The sequence below is a fragment of the Trematomus bernacchii genome, unplaced genomic scaffold, assembly GCF_902827165.1.
Source record: "Trematomus bernacchii unplaced genomic scaffold, fTreBer1.1, whole genome shotgun sequence".
NCBI lineage: Eukaryota > Metazoa > Chordata > Actinopteri > Perciformes > Nototheniidae > Trematomus > Trematomus bernacchii.
The window spans coordinates 10,786,017-10,802,141 of NW_022987803.1; the positions used below are offsets into that span (position 1 = coordinate 10,786,017).

The window sequence follows — 16,125 nt, forward strand, 5'->3', positions numbered from 1 at the left end:
TTTTTATCCATTGTTGTTCCATTATATATTCATGATGACATTCTGTAGTAAGCACAGGCACCTATTATTAGCCCCGGTCCACATACAAGAAAGATATTGTGAAATGAGGCAAACAGATAGAAAATAAATTTTTTTTATTCATAACCTTGTTTATGTCACATTCATGGTCTCAAGCATGGTGAAATATACATGAAAAGGGCGAAACGTGACTGTTTCAACGCTTAACGTGAGCTTAACCAATAAATCAGTCTCTTCCGCACTAAAAATTAACACAGCTCATCTTGTTTGTTAGTAGTCGTATTAGCTTCCTGTGAAAAAAAAAGGTGTTCTTTTAAAGACACCGTATTTGTACAATTAAAACAGACATTTTGTTTTAATGTATGTTCAATTAAATTATTATTAATAATTGTTAACTCTTGGTTAATTCCATCAAAACTTACAGTTATAGTTGGAAAAATAAAACAAAAAGACCAAATAACAACAGCAGGGCTAGAATTTGCAAAATTCTGAAATCTGACAGCCGATTAATAAAATGACACTTCACGTTTGGCATTGGTCTATAGTTCACTTTGGACATCTGTGTGTTGACTATGACACTAACCAGGAGCTATATTGTCATTTTTAGTGTTTGTTTGTTAGATTGACAAGAAGGAATAGACAGCGGTGAATTGTCTTTACGATTCTGCCGCTTTGGATTTTTGTCCACAAACTATCAAAATGTAGAAAGACTATCTTTGATTGACAATCCATCAGACAGCTTGACTTCTACAGTATGTACTCGTATGTGAGACTGAGGGCAGACTAGACACTACAAAGACTCACTATCGACTATAGAGGTACAGGTGGTAGTACAAGAAAGGACAGACAGGGGGTAGCATGCTCATTTCAGTAGATAAATAATAATATGTAGACATCTATGTCAACGCTGTATCTCTTCATCTTCTGATGAATGAAAAATGTCTGAATGTTTAAGTGTACATTTCTGGCCATATCTTGCATGATTAAGTATCAAAGTTTTTGTTCTAAAATGACACTTTTCATTTTTCTGTGTTCTATTCTCCACTGCAGCTGTCCTGTCTGTCTTTGGGAACGGGGTGGTTCTGGTAAGAGCAGCCGGTCGCTTCGCCCTACTAAAATCTCCCGAGCTTCTGACAGTGAACCTGGCTCTGACAGATATCGGCATGGCCCTCAGCATGTATCCTCTGTCCATTTATTCGTGTTTTAACCATGCCTGGATTGGAGGTGACGGATCCTGCCTCTACTACGGCCTGATGGGCATGATCTTCAGCATTACCAGCATGATGACTCTGGCTGTGATGGGGATGATCAGGTTTATGGTAGCAGGAAGTCCCCCGAAAACAGGTGATGTATTTTCCCAAGGGGTAAATTCAAAGACCAGAGCAGTTTTTAATGAAAACCAGTTGGCATGAATCAAAATTATTATTATTAGCTTTAAGCCCAGGTGTGTGAACACATAAAAAGCATGTGACTCGGAGAGGGCGGTGACGACGTCGAGGAAGATGGCTGCTTAAGTTCGTGGCTCCGGCGCCATCACCATTTATTTTGCTTACATATCTTACTATCAGTGATACTTTTTATCTCAATCACGAGTTATTAGTCCCAATAGTCATCTGTTACATAAAAAAATGAAGAATTTTTTAAAACCTCAAAAAACCGTAGTTAATGCAACTCAACAACACCTGGTTCTCAAGGCTAATGCTAGCTCAAAGCCTGCGAATATCTCACCGGACATTTCGGTGTTGGACTCAGCTGCTACTGAGCCTACTAACACCGCGATTCTCGGGCTTCTTCAAAAGCTATCTGAGGACCAAACAAAGCACTTTACTGACCTTCGGAAAGAACTATCGGAAACACGGAGAGCCGTTGTTGCTGTTGAGGAGAAGCTAGGTAATGCTTACCCGAATGACCAGTTCTGAGGCCCGGCTGGATATGCTGGAAGACACAGAAGACCAGCGCCGCAATTCTCAGCCAGCCCTGGCTTCAGAGGTAGAAATGCTGAATGCTAAGCTGGTGGAATACGAGGATAGGGATAGGCGGGTGAATCTAAGCATCTATGGATTCCCGGAGCATTCTGAGGAGAAAGATGCTTTATCCTTCCTAAAGACAACACTAACGGATTTTCCTGGGGGCCTGGATTTGGAGCGTTCTCACAGGTCGCTAGCCCCAATCAAGCCCGGGGCTCCACCGAGACCTTTCGTGGTGTGTTTCCTGAGATTCCAGCAAAAGGAGCACATGAGAAACGTCGCGAGGGAAATCGGAGATGTCAGGTGGAAGACCCATAAAATAAGCTTCGACCAGGATTTCTCAAATACTTTTCCCACAATAGTTCATCAGAACTACGATATATTTGCGTTCACACCAAGCCCCCTGAACTAAAGTAGTTCATCAGAACCATTTTTACCTCGTTTTCAGTCCCTGCTAGAGAGCAGGGACTTTCGTGGGAGAAAAAAGTTCATATGTCTGATTGGCTGTGCGGAATGCAAACCACGCCCCGTGAATCTCTAGAATTTTTTTAGAAGGCCGCCATTGTATTTGCTCGCCAACGAGTAGATTACTTTTGTGAAAGCAGTTATTATGGCAACACTAAATAAATCATCGGTGCGGTGGAGTGATGAGGATGTGTCGGCGCTTCTGGCGATTTACTCGGAGGACGCGAAGCGCCGCATTCAGAAGCTTCTACTGAATGCAGTTTCCGTGGCTCAGCAAAGTTAGCAGACCTGGCAAAGTCATGTCGGGACGACGACGAAGGTAAAATAAAATACATGCACTGCACTGTTTTAATCTGCACAATACTCGTCTCAGATGTACTTTTATTTGCTCAGTAGATCGAGCTAGCCATGCTAGTGTAACGACCTGTTATCATTCAGGAAACGACAGCGAAGCATCTGGGGTGTTTTCTGGCATTTATTCTGAGGACTGAGAACAAAAACAATATTCTCCTTGAATCCACGCTGCACATCCTCAGCAGCGCTCACTTCAATGTGACTTTAGTATTTATTCATACATACTAGCTTATTTATAGATTAAGAAATTATTAAATGAACAAGAAAATCTTATTAAGTAATCACACAAAAATACAAACACAAACATACCTGAGAACAAAAACAATATTCTCCTTGAATCCACGCTGCACATCTTTACAAAAGAAAAGAAAGAAAGGGTTAACATGTAAACAAAGAAAATGACGCAGATCGCGTCTAATTCCCGCCAAAACCATACCACAGATATCAGATATCACCAACAAAAACGGGTCAACAATGTACCCAAATTAACGAGAGAAATGGTTAAGTTTGTAATTACCAGTGTTGTGAGTTCAATATTTTAATTAATTATAGTAAGGGAACATATTAGGAGTTAGTGTAGTGAGTTTCAGAGCAGTGTAATAATTATTTGACCTAAAACTAAATGTTTTTATGAATGTCCTCTGAGGAGGAGATGGGGATTTGCTAACTTTTGATTTCCCCCATTTTACACGACACAAATGGAGGCCACTATGGGCCAAAACTAACACGTAGGTTTCTGTAGGGTTCATGGCAGATGGATGCAGTTGCTCTCAGGAGGATATATAATAAAGGTGTGTTAACTGCTGAGCCTATTTACTGTGCATACGACACACCTGGCACAGTTTATTCATTTCACACAGGTTACGCAACATATAGCGCGTGCATGTCGTCGTCCAATCCTTTTGTCAATCCTTCTTAACCGCCTTCGCTTCCGAATCAGCATTGCTACTGCATTTGACTGGTCGACGATCTGTATTTGTGTTTGCTTAAATAACTTAGACGAAGCTCATGTCTGAGGTCGGAAGGTAAACAGACGCCTCATATACAGCAGGTGTCAGTATACGCGGGAGGTTTTTCTTATTATTATTCTTCTCTCGGTTTTTTGGCGGATTGCAACTTTAAGGTGCATACCGCCACCTACTGTACTTGCCGTGAAGTTGTTTGCGGCCTGCCAGTAAACCCAAAGCAGAAGAAGAAGAAGTGACGTCAGCGGCTTCATTTGCCTAATCCACCCCCAGGAACTCATTTTGGTGTGAACGCGATCTGCTTTAGTTCATCAGAACTAAAAGAGTTCTCATGAACTATTGCCTAATGGCAACGCAAGATCGGCGACGCTCCTTTTTGGAATGTAAACGGCTACTTCGCTCGGCTAAGATCCCGTTTGGCATCGGATACCCGGCTGTGCTGTCTTTCACTGCACCCGGTGGGGCTAAGCACCACTTTGACGACCCGAAGAAGGCTATGCAGTGCATCAGAAACTTTATAAACGTATAAGCGTTACCACGGACAACAGACTGTGTTTTAGTAAGCTGATTATTTACCCCTCTCCTCCCCTGAAGAACACTGAATTATTGTGGTAAGACATTTTGAGCTCCGGTTTTATTTAATAATTCGTAGGTGTTTGGCATATGAACATTGTAAGGGCTTGGGGGGTGGGGGGGAAGCGTGAAGTTTCAGTTACGCTGTCTGCCTGGATGCGGCGTAGACCGAGGGTGGGGAACCCCCGGCCCACGGGCCGTATACGTAGACTATAGTTTTTGGACTGCTTTATATTCCAATTCAATGGGTCTGTTGTTGTTGCTGATGTTTTTTTCTTTCTTCATTTATTAATTTCATTCTTTTATTATGCAATGACCATATGTAGACCGGTAGGTCTTTCTCTTGCATTCCAAGCATAATTTGTCCTGTGTGTATGTGTGGGCTGCATGTGTGGTTGTCGCGCTGGCGGTGTGTTTGTGAGTGTGGGTGTGTATTACGCACCCGTGCTCACGGGTAGATGGTTGGCGTGGTGGTGCCTATATACGCGGGATGGAGGTAAGAGTGTACGGACACTGATGTTTATAGGCTTGGTGGGAGAGTGCTGGTGCGAGTGTATGCGTGTGTGGGTGCTGGGCAGGCTGTACGGCTGTGCGTATATCAACATTCCATGTCAAAGTGGTACAAACTACTATCTCGTTGTTTTACATGTTCTTACGTTCAGGGCCGCCCCTGGCCAACTTGTGGCCCCACGCAAAGTTATATGATGAGGCCCTCTGTGTCGCGAGCATCGACGGGGGGGACGGGGGGGGTGCTAGTGGAGCCTGTGGCGCACTTACCCCTAGATTTCACCGGGTCCGTCTGCGGGCGCGTTACGGTTACGGGCGCGTTACGGGCGTGGGCGCGTTGCGGGCGCGTTACGGGCGCGTTATGGCTGCGTCGCGGTGCTCACGACGATCGCGGCCACTCTAGTCAATGGGTGCTATTCCACCACACGCGGCGCGTTACGGGTCAGAAACGTCCCAGAAGCGGCTCGGCGCAGGGCTCCTCTAAAATGAGGATCGAATCCTATTTTTGTCGCGGCGCAGCCGTAACGTAAGGTCGGGCAGGCAGGAAATGGAACGTTCAGAGCTATATATACACACACACAAACTAATTTTGCAGACCCTATCCCTCCGTAGTCTTTCAAGTAGGAGGAGAAATGCCAGCGTTCTCCTCCGGTTTACAGGCACTGTGTAAATTATATATATAGAATAATTATGATGATGAATGCATTTTTTTACCACTAAAATACAGCAACACATCTTTGATTCATGTTGTTTATAACTGGAATATTACAGTTATTATTAACTTTGTCTGTACAAAGTAGCCTGTCCAGGAAATATGCCCAAATCAACAAAAACTGCGAGCCGGCAGGCAAGACGCTCCGCTTCTGAAATGCTTCTGAAACGCGCCTGGTAGGGTATGACGCCGGAGGAGGCCGGACCAAAACCTCAATGCGGCGCAGACGGACCCGGTGGAATCTAGGGGTTAGACTGTAGGTGCGCCGCATTTGCGCTTCAGATGAGGCTCCCTCCGCAAAATGAAGAACCCTCCGCAAGATGAGGCCCTCTCCGCAAGATGAGGCCCCCTCCGCAAGATGAGGCCCCCTCCGCAAGATGAGGCCCCCTCCGCGAGGTGAGACCCCACGCAGTCTGTGTGATCGTCCCGTAGGGAGGGGCGGCCCTGCTTACGTTATTTGTCTCATGATTATTTTATGTTGTGATGGATCTTTTGAATGTGTTCTGATGACTCACTACGCTGACGCGTTGCTCAGCAGTTCGTTAGATCAGGGGTTCCCAAACTTTTCAGCCCGCGACCCCCAAAATAACAGTGCCAGAGACTGGCGACCCCCCACCATGTGAATTGTCAACGGGGGGGGGGCTGCTAGTGAATTGTCAGGCCCTCGCTGCATGGCCATTCTACAGTTGGCCAGTCCTCCCCTGAAAAATGTCTATGCACATGTTATTATTAATAATAGTATACAAATAAGAGTGTTTCCCATACATCGACATACAAACCCCACAGATCCTCAACTCCGGTGTGTCTCACTCATTAAGGCGAGACACGGCAGGCAAAAACATTGTTTTTCATGCACTGGTCAATTTTGAGATTTTGTGCTATTTTGATTCCATAACATGTTTTCTTTCAGGCTTATAGTTTGTCTATTTGCGTCTGTAGATTTATCCTAAATTCACCAAAAGTTAGCATTCTAACGTAACATAAAGTACCGCGACCGCTGTTTGCACCGTGTAATCAGAGGTATCATTGGAAAGCTCCGTCTCTCCTGCACAATCTCATCGGATCCAAATATGGTCATTTCCTTTGTATCAGCAACCAATCGTGAACATACAAAGGGGTCTTAAACAAAAAAACGAAATCTCATTGGCAGGTGTCAATTTCTGACAACGTGATTCGTTCAGATGCGTCACGTGGTGTGCTAAAACACTTCTAGGTTTAGCTTTCGCTGGAAATTTAAATATCAAAATGTCAAAAGAACAGCGAAAAAAACGTTCACATAGAAGACAACAACAATTGTCACTTGCACGAAGCAAAGTTAGACAAAAAACAAATGATCCCGAACATGAAATACCTTCACGGAGTGCGTCGAGGCGCAAGCTGTCATCCAAAGAACATGAGGGTTTAGGTAGCGCCACACAGCAATCTTTAAAGGTTGTTTTCTCAAAATGAGTTTTTTCTCATATTCTGAGTGAGAGATGTCCACTTCAGTCAACACACTCTCACTCCCTAAACGTCCAGGAGCGACGCTTGGTCAGGGTCCCGTGGCGTGCAGTTGGGACGCGCCGAGGCTCCTTGAGCTTCATAAACGGACGCAAAGAGCTTTCAACTGATTGCAATGTATTCCCATCTGCGGCGGTATTTGACGCTCATGGAAGCACCGCATCGGTCCATGTCGGCGGCTTTTAAAGGCAATGTGAGCGTCCATTCCCATTGGATAACGGAGGATTTTACACCCGGAAGTAACTATTCTCCTTACTGTCGATTGATTTTACAGTGATATCTGCACTACTCATCAACTCAAAAACACCAGATTATCCTTGTTAATTACACAACATTGATTGGTTTAAATTGTGTGCAATGATTTTGTATTTTTCACCTTCGATTCGGAGAAACAAATATTTTTTCGGAGTTTAGGATGGCAGAAGACACTACCCAGAATCCTCAGCTATCGTTTAGGACTACACCATGTGCTTTGTTTGACAAACCCCGTGATTAGTTCTCAAGCTCTGTGATTGGATGTTGGAGTGGCAGTGCGCGAAGTTTACACCGAGGGTGTTTCTCAATCGCGAGTAAAGCTGCTCCAGAGCCACTATTTCAAGCATACGTCATCGAGTGCCGCCGAAGTACTGTTCCAATCTCCAGCATACTTGGAAATCTACTGAGCCTGGCGTACTCCGTTTGGAGAAATATCGAGGCTGCACATGAGTAGACTCCGCGGTCTTAAAATCCCCACAATGCTTTGCGCACGGACCAATTTCCCCAAATCTGTGACGGAAAATGTAAGGCGGGGCCTCTCATATGACGCACACCTGCACACTTGCTAGCCTGTTCCACTCTTTGTTTTCCGAATGCCAGGAAGTATTCTGGCCTCGCTTCTGAAGCAAGATGCTCGGCAGACATGTGCTACCAAGCAAGCGTACTCGCGATTGAGAAACACCCGGAGCATCAAACAGCACTTTGAAATGGAATGAATCCCATCGACGGCACACTATCCAAATCAAGACTCGAACGTGTCCTACCCCCCCTCTCCCCCCCCCCCGCCCCCTCCCCCCTTGGGTCACAGGCTCCTCCAACAGTGCAACACAATAAAACAGATACACAGAAAAAATAGTGCAAGTAAATACAAAAAGAAAAATAGTAAAATAGTAAAAAGTTAAATAGTGCAATAAGAGTCTATACAAGTGATTGGAATATGATATATTAGACAAATAATTTAAGTAGCAGCCAGATGAATGTTATGGATGTTGTTTCAAAGTTCAGGTGTTTAATAGTCTTCTGGCCTGTGGGATGAAGCTGTCCCTGAGTCTGGTGGTTTTAGTCCGGATGCTGCGGTACCGCCTGCCAGACGGTAGCAGACAGAACAGTTTGTGGCTGGGGTGATGGGGGTCTTTTATAATCCTGAGGGCTTTCTTTAAGGTTAACCTGGTATTTTTACTACATTTATTTTACTTTACAGATTTGGATTAATGATGTGAAATATAAACAACCCTTAAATCAGACTTTAGTTACACCTGAGTAAAATTCAGTGAAGGTGATTGTCAAGTGCAAACAATCAGGCGAGATATTTGATAGTTGGTGCTTGAGAAGACAAAAAATGTATCTGCAGATCCTTATAAAGCATATTCATTGCTCGTTATTCTCTAGTTGTTCATCAAAAACTGTATATAATGGCTATTTTGCACATCCCTTTCAAGATTTCAAGATTTTCAAAGGTTTATTGAAATATCATATACACAACTACGGTGTAGTTATACAATGATGACAAACTTGGGTCATAGGTTCCTCAACAAGACATCTATCAATATGTGTGTACCTCCACCATTAAACTGTCATATTCTGCACATTTCTTATTCTATCTACATACATCTTATAAGAGTATAATAAATATGTATAATATCGGTTAAAATAAGTGCTTCAACATACAGTAGTTAACATTGCAGGAAAGTTGATTGTCAAGTCCCAAAACAAACTATGCAATAGATTAAACGTTACGTACTTTGTCAGGCTTAATATAGATACCCCCAAAGCTTTTTGCTTACATCATGTATTTAAAAGAAGACCTTAACCTAAAGTATTATTTAATGTTTAAATAAAGCCTAATTAGTTTGTCTGTTTTGCACATCCTCCTATTAATATCTTTGTACATCTGGCACTAAACTGTTTTATTCTAGATACCATTTACAGTATCTTCTTGATATTTTCTATTCTATATTTCTATCATTGACCTTCTACTTTCCTCCTATTTTGTATACACTCTTAATATTTAAATGTTTTCATAAAATATAACACATTCAAAAGTGCTTTACAAAAATGAAAGACATTAAGAAAAAGGCATTTTAAACAGTCATTAAAAAGCAACACAATCTACCTGCATTGCAATTACTCTAAACGTGTAATAACGTGCTTTAACCAGTAGGAGGTGCGGGTTAAAAAGCTGTCAAGTTTACAGTGTTAACAAAATAAAATATACTGCTGTTTCCAGTTTAGTTTATGACGGATATATTTTGTTATTGTTTTGATATTTGTAACACAAAAGCGATGGAAAAAACTCACAGCAACACAGAAAAGATGGTCTTAACATGACCCAGCGGTCTAGTAGTTAATAAAAAACAATAATATCAAAACAAAATATTACTACTAACTTTATTGTGAAATTAAAACAGAACGGTAAAAGAATAGTTTCCGGTCTATTCTGAGGCCCGATCTCTGTAGATAAATAAAGAACTACGACAGATGTGTAATATTTAATGCAGCCAAACCATTCATTACAATGCATTCATGTGATGACTTTCAAAGAGTAAAGCAAGCACTGCTGAATAAAGTATGATTTTATCTTTTACGAAACGTTTTTTTTCATATGGCATGCAGTTGGAGGTCAACCAATCACAGAGCTTGAGAACTAATCACAGGGTTTGTCAAACAAAGCACATGGTGTAGTCCTAAACGATACCGCCGCCGATGGGAATACATTGCAATCAGTTGAAAGCTCTTTGCGTCTGTTTATGAAGCTGAAGGAGCCTCGGCGCGTCCCAACTGCACGCCACGGGACCCTGACCAAGCGTCGCTCCTGGACGTTTAGGGAGTGAGAGTGTGTTGCTTCAGTAGCACTTACATACACCAAACCTTCCAGTTTTATTCCTATCAATATTCTGAAGGTTTTTACAGAAGGGTTTGTTCATATATCATTCATAGCCTGAATTATATAACATTTTATACCTAAAAACATGGCGAAAATTGATATTTTACGGCTGTTGACAGTATTTTCAGGGTGTACCAAAAAGTCAGTTCAGCTGATTCAAAATGCTGCAGCACGTGTACTAACCAGAGTTCGGAAAAGGGACCACATTACTCCTGTTCTGGCTGCCTTACACTGGCTCCCTATAGAACACAGGATAGAATTTAAAATTATTCTTCTAGCCTACAAAGCCCTTAATGGGCAGGCGCCATCTTACCTTAAAGAAGACTCGCGGCGGCGGTGTGTGTGTGTACATCAGTGATGCTTGGTGCAGAGACACTGTTGTTGTTAGCCAACACTGCTCGCCACTGGTGGAATTTATGGTTCTAAAATGCCGTCCTTTTTACCTGCCGAGGGAGTTTACAGCGATTCTTGTGGTGGCTGTTTACCTCCCGCCTAACCCCAGTAGCGAGGGTAAAGAGGAGGCACTCGGTGAACTGTACAGAGCCATCAGTGAGCAACAGACAGCACACCCAGACGGCCTACTCATCGTAGCTGGAGACTTCAACCACGCTAACTTAAAAACTGTGCTGCCTAAAATATATCAGCATGTTGATTTTCCAACCAGGGGGAAAAACACATTAGACCTGGTCTATACCAACATCAAGGGAGCATACAAGGCATCCCCCCTCCCCCAGATCAGCCTCTCTTACCCCTTTCACACCAACGCGGTTCCAGGGCCGGTTCGGAGCTGGAGCTTGAAAAGCACCGTTTTTTCCTGTTCACACCGCAGCGGAGCCGCCTCTAAGCTCCGGAATCCGGTTCGTTTCGAGCACCAAAAAGTTGTCCGTCTAGAAGCAAGAACCGCATACGTCACGCTTACGTCGGAGGGGGGCGAGATTAACCTGAGCTAACAGTTAAGGCGAGTACGGCAAATAAAAGTTGTAACAAGCAGTAGTGCTGAGCAAAGTGACTAGAACGCAACCACACACTTGTAAAAAAAAAACACGCTTTATAAAGTCAGGCAACACTAACCAGGCTTCTTGTGATTCTGTTTATTTGTACCTTACTTTGACCATCCGTTCGCTGTTATTGATCATTGTGGAGAGCAGGCAGACGTTTTGTTTTGTATTATAGCATGCTATCGGATGGAATCAATACATGGGCTGCACAGGTTGTCATGTCCGACTATCACAAGTAGAATCATAATGAAAAATACGCCGGTAAAATGTGCCTGTAGAAAACGGCTTATGCCACAATAGGATAGCAACAAGTAGTCAAGTTATAGTCAGTTTAACTTCCGTTGCTATGCTAACATCACCCATTTTATATCAGAGACACTTTCATAACAGCGTTGTGATGCCAAACAGCGTCAATTCAGACTGACACACATTCACTTATGGGGAACTGGGGATATGTATCAGCTGCTTGTGTGACAGTCAGACAGTGAATACTTTAGAGCCGTGTGAGCTAACCCGGAGCTAACGGGAGAATAAACTCCCGTGGAAGAGCAGCCAGCACTGAAGCGGTCGGTAAATGCCGCTGAAACACATTAATAAACAATGAACCACGGCACTCTGGAGAAAAGTATAAGGTTGGAGAAGTCGTTATTTAATTTAATCTGGCTTCGTATGATTAAAAGCAACACGATCATCGACCCGACGCAGTCCCCGGCCCGTTGTTGTTGTTGTGAGCTCCGTTGGGGAGAAAATCAGCGACTTAAACTGTGACGTCATGACGCAGCAGCGGCAGCACCAGTCGGGCTCTGAGCGGTGTGAACAGAGCGGGAGCTGAACCGAAGAACCGGTTCTGAACCAGAAAAGCTCTAGCACGGAGCTAGAACGGAAAAAGCCTTGGTGTGAAAGGGGTATCAGACCACCTCACTGTTCTGCTGGAACCGGCCTACAGACGCAGGGTAAAAGCCACCAAACCGGTTTCAAAACAGGTTCGGGTGTGGTCAGAGGACAGCACAGCTGCACTCAGAGACTGCTTTGACACTACAGACTGGGACATGTTCAAGCAGGCAGCCACATACAACCATCACACCAACATACAAGAATACACAGAGACAGTCACAGGCTACATCACCAAATGCATTGACGATGTGACACAAAACAGAGCTATCACTACCCGGGCTAACCAGAAGCCATGGCTGACAGGGGAGGTCCACACGCTGCTGAAGGCCCGCAACATCGCCTTCAGAGCTGGAGATCCAGCTGGGCTGAAAGCAGCCAGGGCTGACCTGTCCCGTGGCATCAGGAAAGCAAAACAAGAATACACCCGAGAAATTACAGGACATTTCAAGGATAGTGGGGACTCACTGAGCCTGTGGCAGGGCATAAGGACCCTAACGGACTACAAACTACCGCCACAGACCTGTGACAGTAATACCTCCCTGCTCAACAACCTCAACGGCTTCTTTGCACATTTTGAAGCACAGAACAACACACCTGCGCAGAAAACCGACGACCAGGCTTTGCGTCTTTCACCAGCCAGTGTGAGGAGCACACTGCTGAGGATTAACCCCCGCAAGGCTGCAGGACCTGACAACATTCCTGGTCGTGTGCTGAAGGACTGTGCGGAAGAGCTCTCAGATGTCCTCACAGACATTTTTAACATCTCCCTGAGCCAGGCTGTTGTTCCCTCGTGCTTCAAGGAAACCACCATCATTCCAGTGCCAAAGAAGTCATCTCCATCCGGCTTCAACGACTACCGCCCCGTCGCACTAACTTCCACCATCATGAAGTGCTTCGAAAGGCTGGTCATGAAGCAGATCAAATCCACCCTCCCCCCATCGCTGGACCCGTTTCAGTTTACCTACCGAGCTAAACGGTCCACAGAGGATGCAATCTCCTCCGCTCTCCACCCAGCCCTCACACACCTGGACACTAACACTAAGGCTAAGACTAAGACTAAGGACCCATATGTCAGAATGCTATTCATAGACTTCAGCTCAGCATTCAACACCATCATCCCCCAGCAGCTTGTACAAAAACTTACAGACCTGGGCCTCAGCCCCTCTCTCTGCAACTGGTTGCTGGACTTCCTCACAGAGAGACCACAAGCTGTACGGGTCAACAATAACACCTCAGACACCCTCATACTGAGCACGGGGGCCCCCCAAGGATGTGTGCTCAGCCCCCTTCTCTTCACTCTGCTGACCCACGACTGCAAACCCACCTTCAGCACCAACCACATCGTGAAGTTTGCAGACAACACTACTGTGGTGGGTCTCATCAGCAACAACGATGAGACTAACTACAGGAAGGAAGTGAACCAGCTGACCCTGTGGTGCCAAAACAACAACCTCTTCCTCAACCTGAAGAAAACAAAAGAGATAGTTGTTGACTTCAGGAGAACCCACTGTCGACCCCCTCTCCCCCTGACCATCGACGGCACCGCTGTGACGCAGGTGACCAGCACCAAATTCCTTGGGGTGACCATCACTGATGACCTCACCTGGAAAAACAACACCACCGCACTAGCGAGGAAAGCCCAGCAGCGCCTGTACTTCATCCGGAAGCTCAAGCGAGCCGGAGCATCACCCCCCATCATGCTGTCCTTCTACCGAGGCGCCACCGAGAGCATCCTCAGCAGCTGTATCACGCTGTGGTTCGGAAGCTGCACCGCCGCTGACCGCAAGAGCCTGCAGCGCATAGTGAACTCTGCCCAGAGGATCATCTGTGCCTCACTCCCCTCACTACAGGACATATACAACACCCGCCTCACCCGCAAAGCACTCAGCATTGTGGGTGACTCCACCCACCCCTCCAACAGCCTCTTCAGCCTCCTGCCTTCAGGAAGAAGGTTTCTCAGCCTCAGCTCACGCACCTCCAGGCTGGGCAACAGCTTCCTCCACCAGGCGGTCAGGATGCTTAACTCTCTCCCCTCCCTCCCTCCCTCCCTCCCTCTGACATCTCTCCCCTGAACTCTCCACCCTGCCTCCGACCTTTCTCCCCTGCCCCAAATGGTCCTGGACTCTAACCCCCCCCCCCCCCCCCCCCCACCCACCCACACACACACACACACACACACACACACACACACACACACACACACACACACACACACACACACACACACACACACACACACACACACACACACACACACACACACACACACACACACACACACACACACACAACCAACCTCCCTCATCCAGCACCAGTCACTTTTCTGCCCATCTCCGCTGCTACTGCACTGAAACTGTACTTTGAGCACTTAAATTATATTATTAACATTTTAAACTGTATACCCCGGTTATCTAGGCCCTTTGTTTTGTTTAATGTATACCATGTTTATCTAGGCCCTTTTTGTTTTTTGTTTGATGTATATATGTCACACTGTAGGACTGCGGGAAACGATATTTCGATATTTCTGGATGTACAACATGTAGAATTCTTGACAATAAAGCTGACTTTGACTTTGACTTTGAGAACTCATTATACCCTACTGTCCTATGGCATTGCGTTCCAAGAATGCAGGGTTGCTGGTTGTTCCTACATGTAGAGTCTCTAAAAGTACAATGGGAGCCAGAGCCTTTTCTTATCAAGCTCCATTTTTGTGGAATCAGCTTCCAGTTTGTGTTCGGGCGGCAGACAGCCTATCCGTTTTTAAGAGTACGTTTAAGACCTTCCTTTTTGATAAAGCTTATAGTTGATAAGAGAATCTAATAAGAGTGCATTGACGTAGAGACGTTGTGCCTCTTCACCTATACATCTTAGTTCTTACTCTTTTCCCTCACCCTATCCTAAGGGAGTGCATGTACGTAGACACGTTGTGCCTCTCCACCTCTGTTCCTTACTTCTTACTTGCTACCCCTTTCCCTCAACCTATCCTAAGGGAGTGCATGTACGTAGACACGTTGTGCCTCTCCACCTCTGTTCCTTACTTCTTACTTGCTACCCCTTTCCCTCAACCTATCCTAAGGGAGTGCTGATCCTGTTGCTGTGGTCCTGAGTCCTGGATCTTGAGTCATGTGTCCTGGATCCTGCATCCTGAGTCCTGGATCCGGAGTCCTGGATCCTGAGTCCTGGATCCTGAGTCCTGAGTCCTGGATCCTGTGTCCTGGATCCTGCATCCTGAGTCCTAGATCTGAGCCCTGGACTTCGAGTCGTGGCGGAACCTATCACTGTGGTCCTGCCTCCCACAGGATTGTTGACATCCTCGAGGATTCATCTTCTTATTATAGACACATGCATTTCCAAACATTTGGTCTACCTATGTTGTAAATGTATTATCTCTTCGATTTACACACGGCATCTATTGCACGTCTGTCCGTCCTGGGAGAGGGATCCCTCCTCTGTTGCTCTCCCTGAGGTTTCTCCCATTTTCCCCTTTAAACTGTGGGGTTTCTTTGGAAGTTTTTCCTTGTACGATGTGAGGGTCTAAGGACAGAGGGTGTCGTATTGTCATACTGATATTCTGTACAAACTGTGAAGTCCACTGAGACAAATGTAACATTTGTGATATTGGGCTATATAAATAAACATTGATTGATTGATTGATTGATTGATTGATTGATTGATTGATTGATTGATTGATTGATTTTCTGATTTATGGAGTGATAAAAAGAGATATCCAAAATCCCTTCTGTAAAAACTTTAGATGCTAATATGACTACAAAATGAAACAAGAATTTCGAACCTGACTTTATCCAATGTTCAGAATTGTGTTCCTGAAATGTTTAAGATATGCGCATATTTAATGAGATTATGGCTCATTTGCATGGGGGGGGGGGTGCGGTGCCCCTACAAATATAATCAAATTCTGTGGGAAACACTGGATAATAATACTTATTACTGTCTTTTTTAAGTAGTTACACTAATTTATATTACTTTTGAGTTACTTTACCAAAATAACCGCAAAAGAATGGCTAGGTATTTT

At 44.8% G+C, this 16,125-nt stretch overlaps 1 protein-coding gene across 1 annotated transcript in view; it reads left to right on the forward strand.

Annotated features, from left to right (window-relative positions):
- Positions 1 to 16,125, forward strand: part of opn8a (opsin 8, group member a) — a 48,453-nt gene that overhangs the window by 13,109 nt on the left and 19,219 nt on the right. The window contains exon 2 of the mRNA XM_034150810.1: positions 1,069 to 1,362. Within this exon, the coding sequence (XP_034006701.1) occupies positions 1,069 to 1,362 (294 nt within the window). The remainder of the gene's footprint in view (positions 1 to 1,068; positions 1,363 to 16,125) is intronic.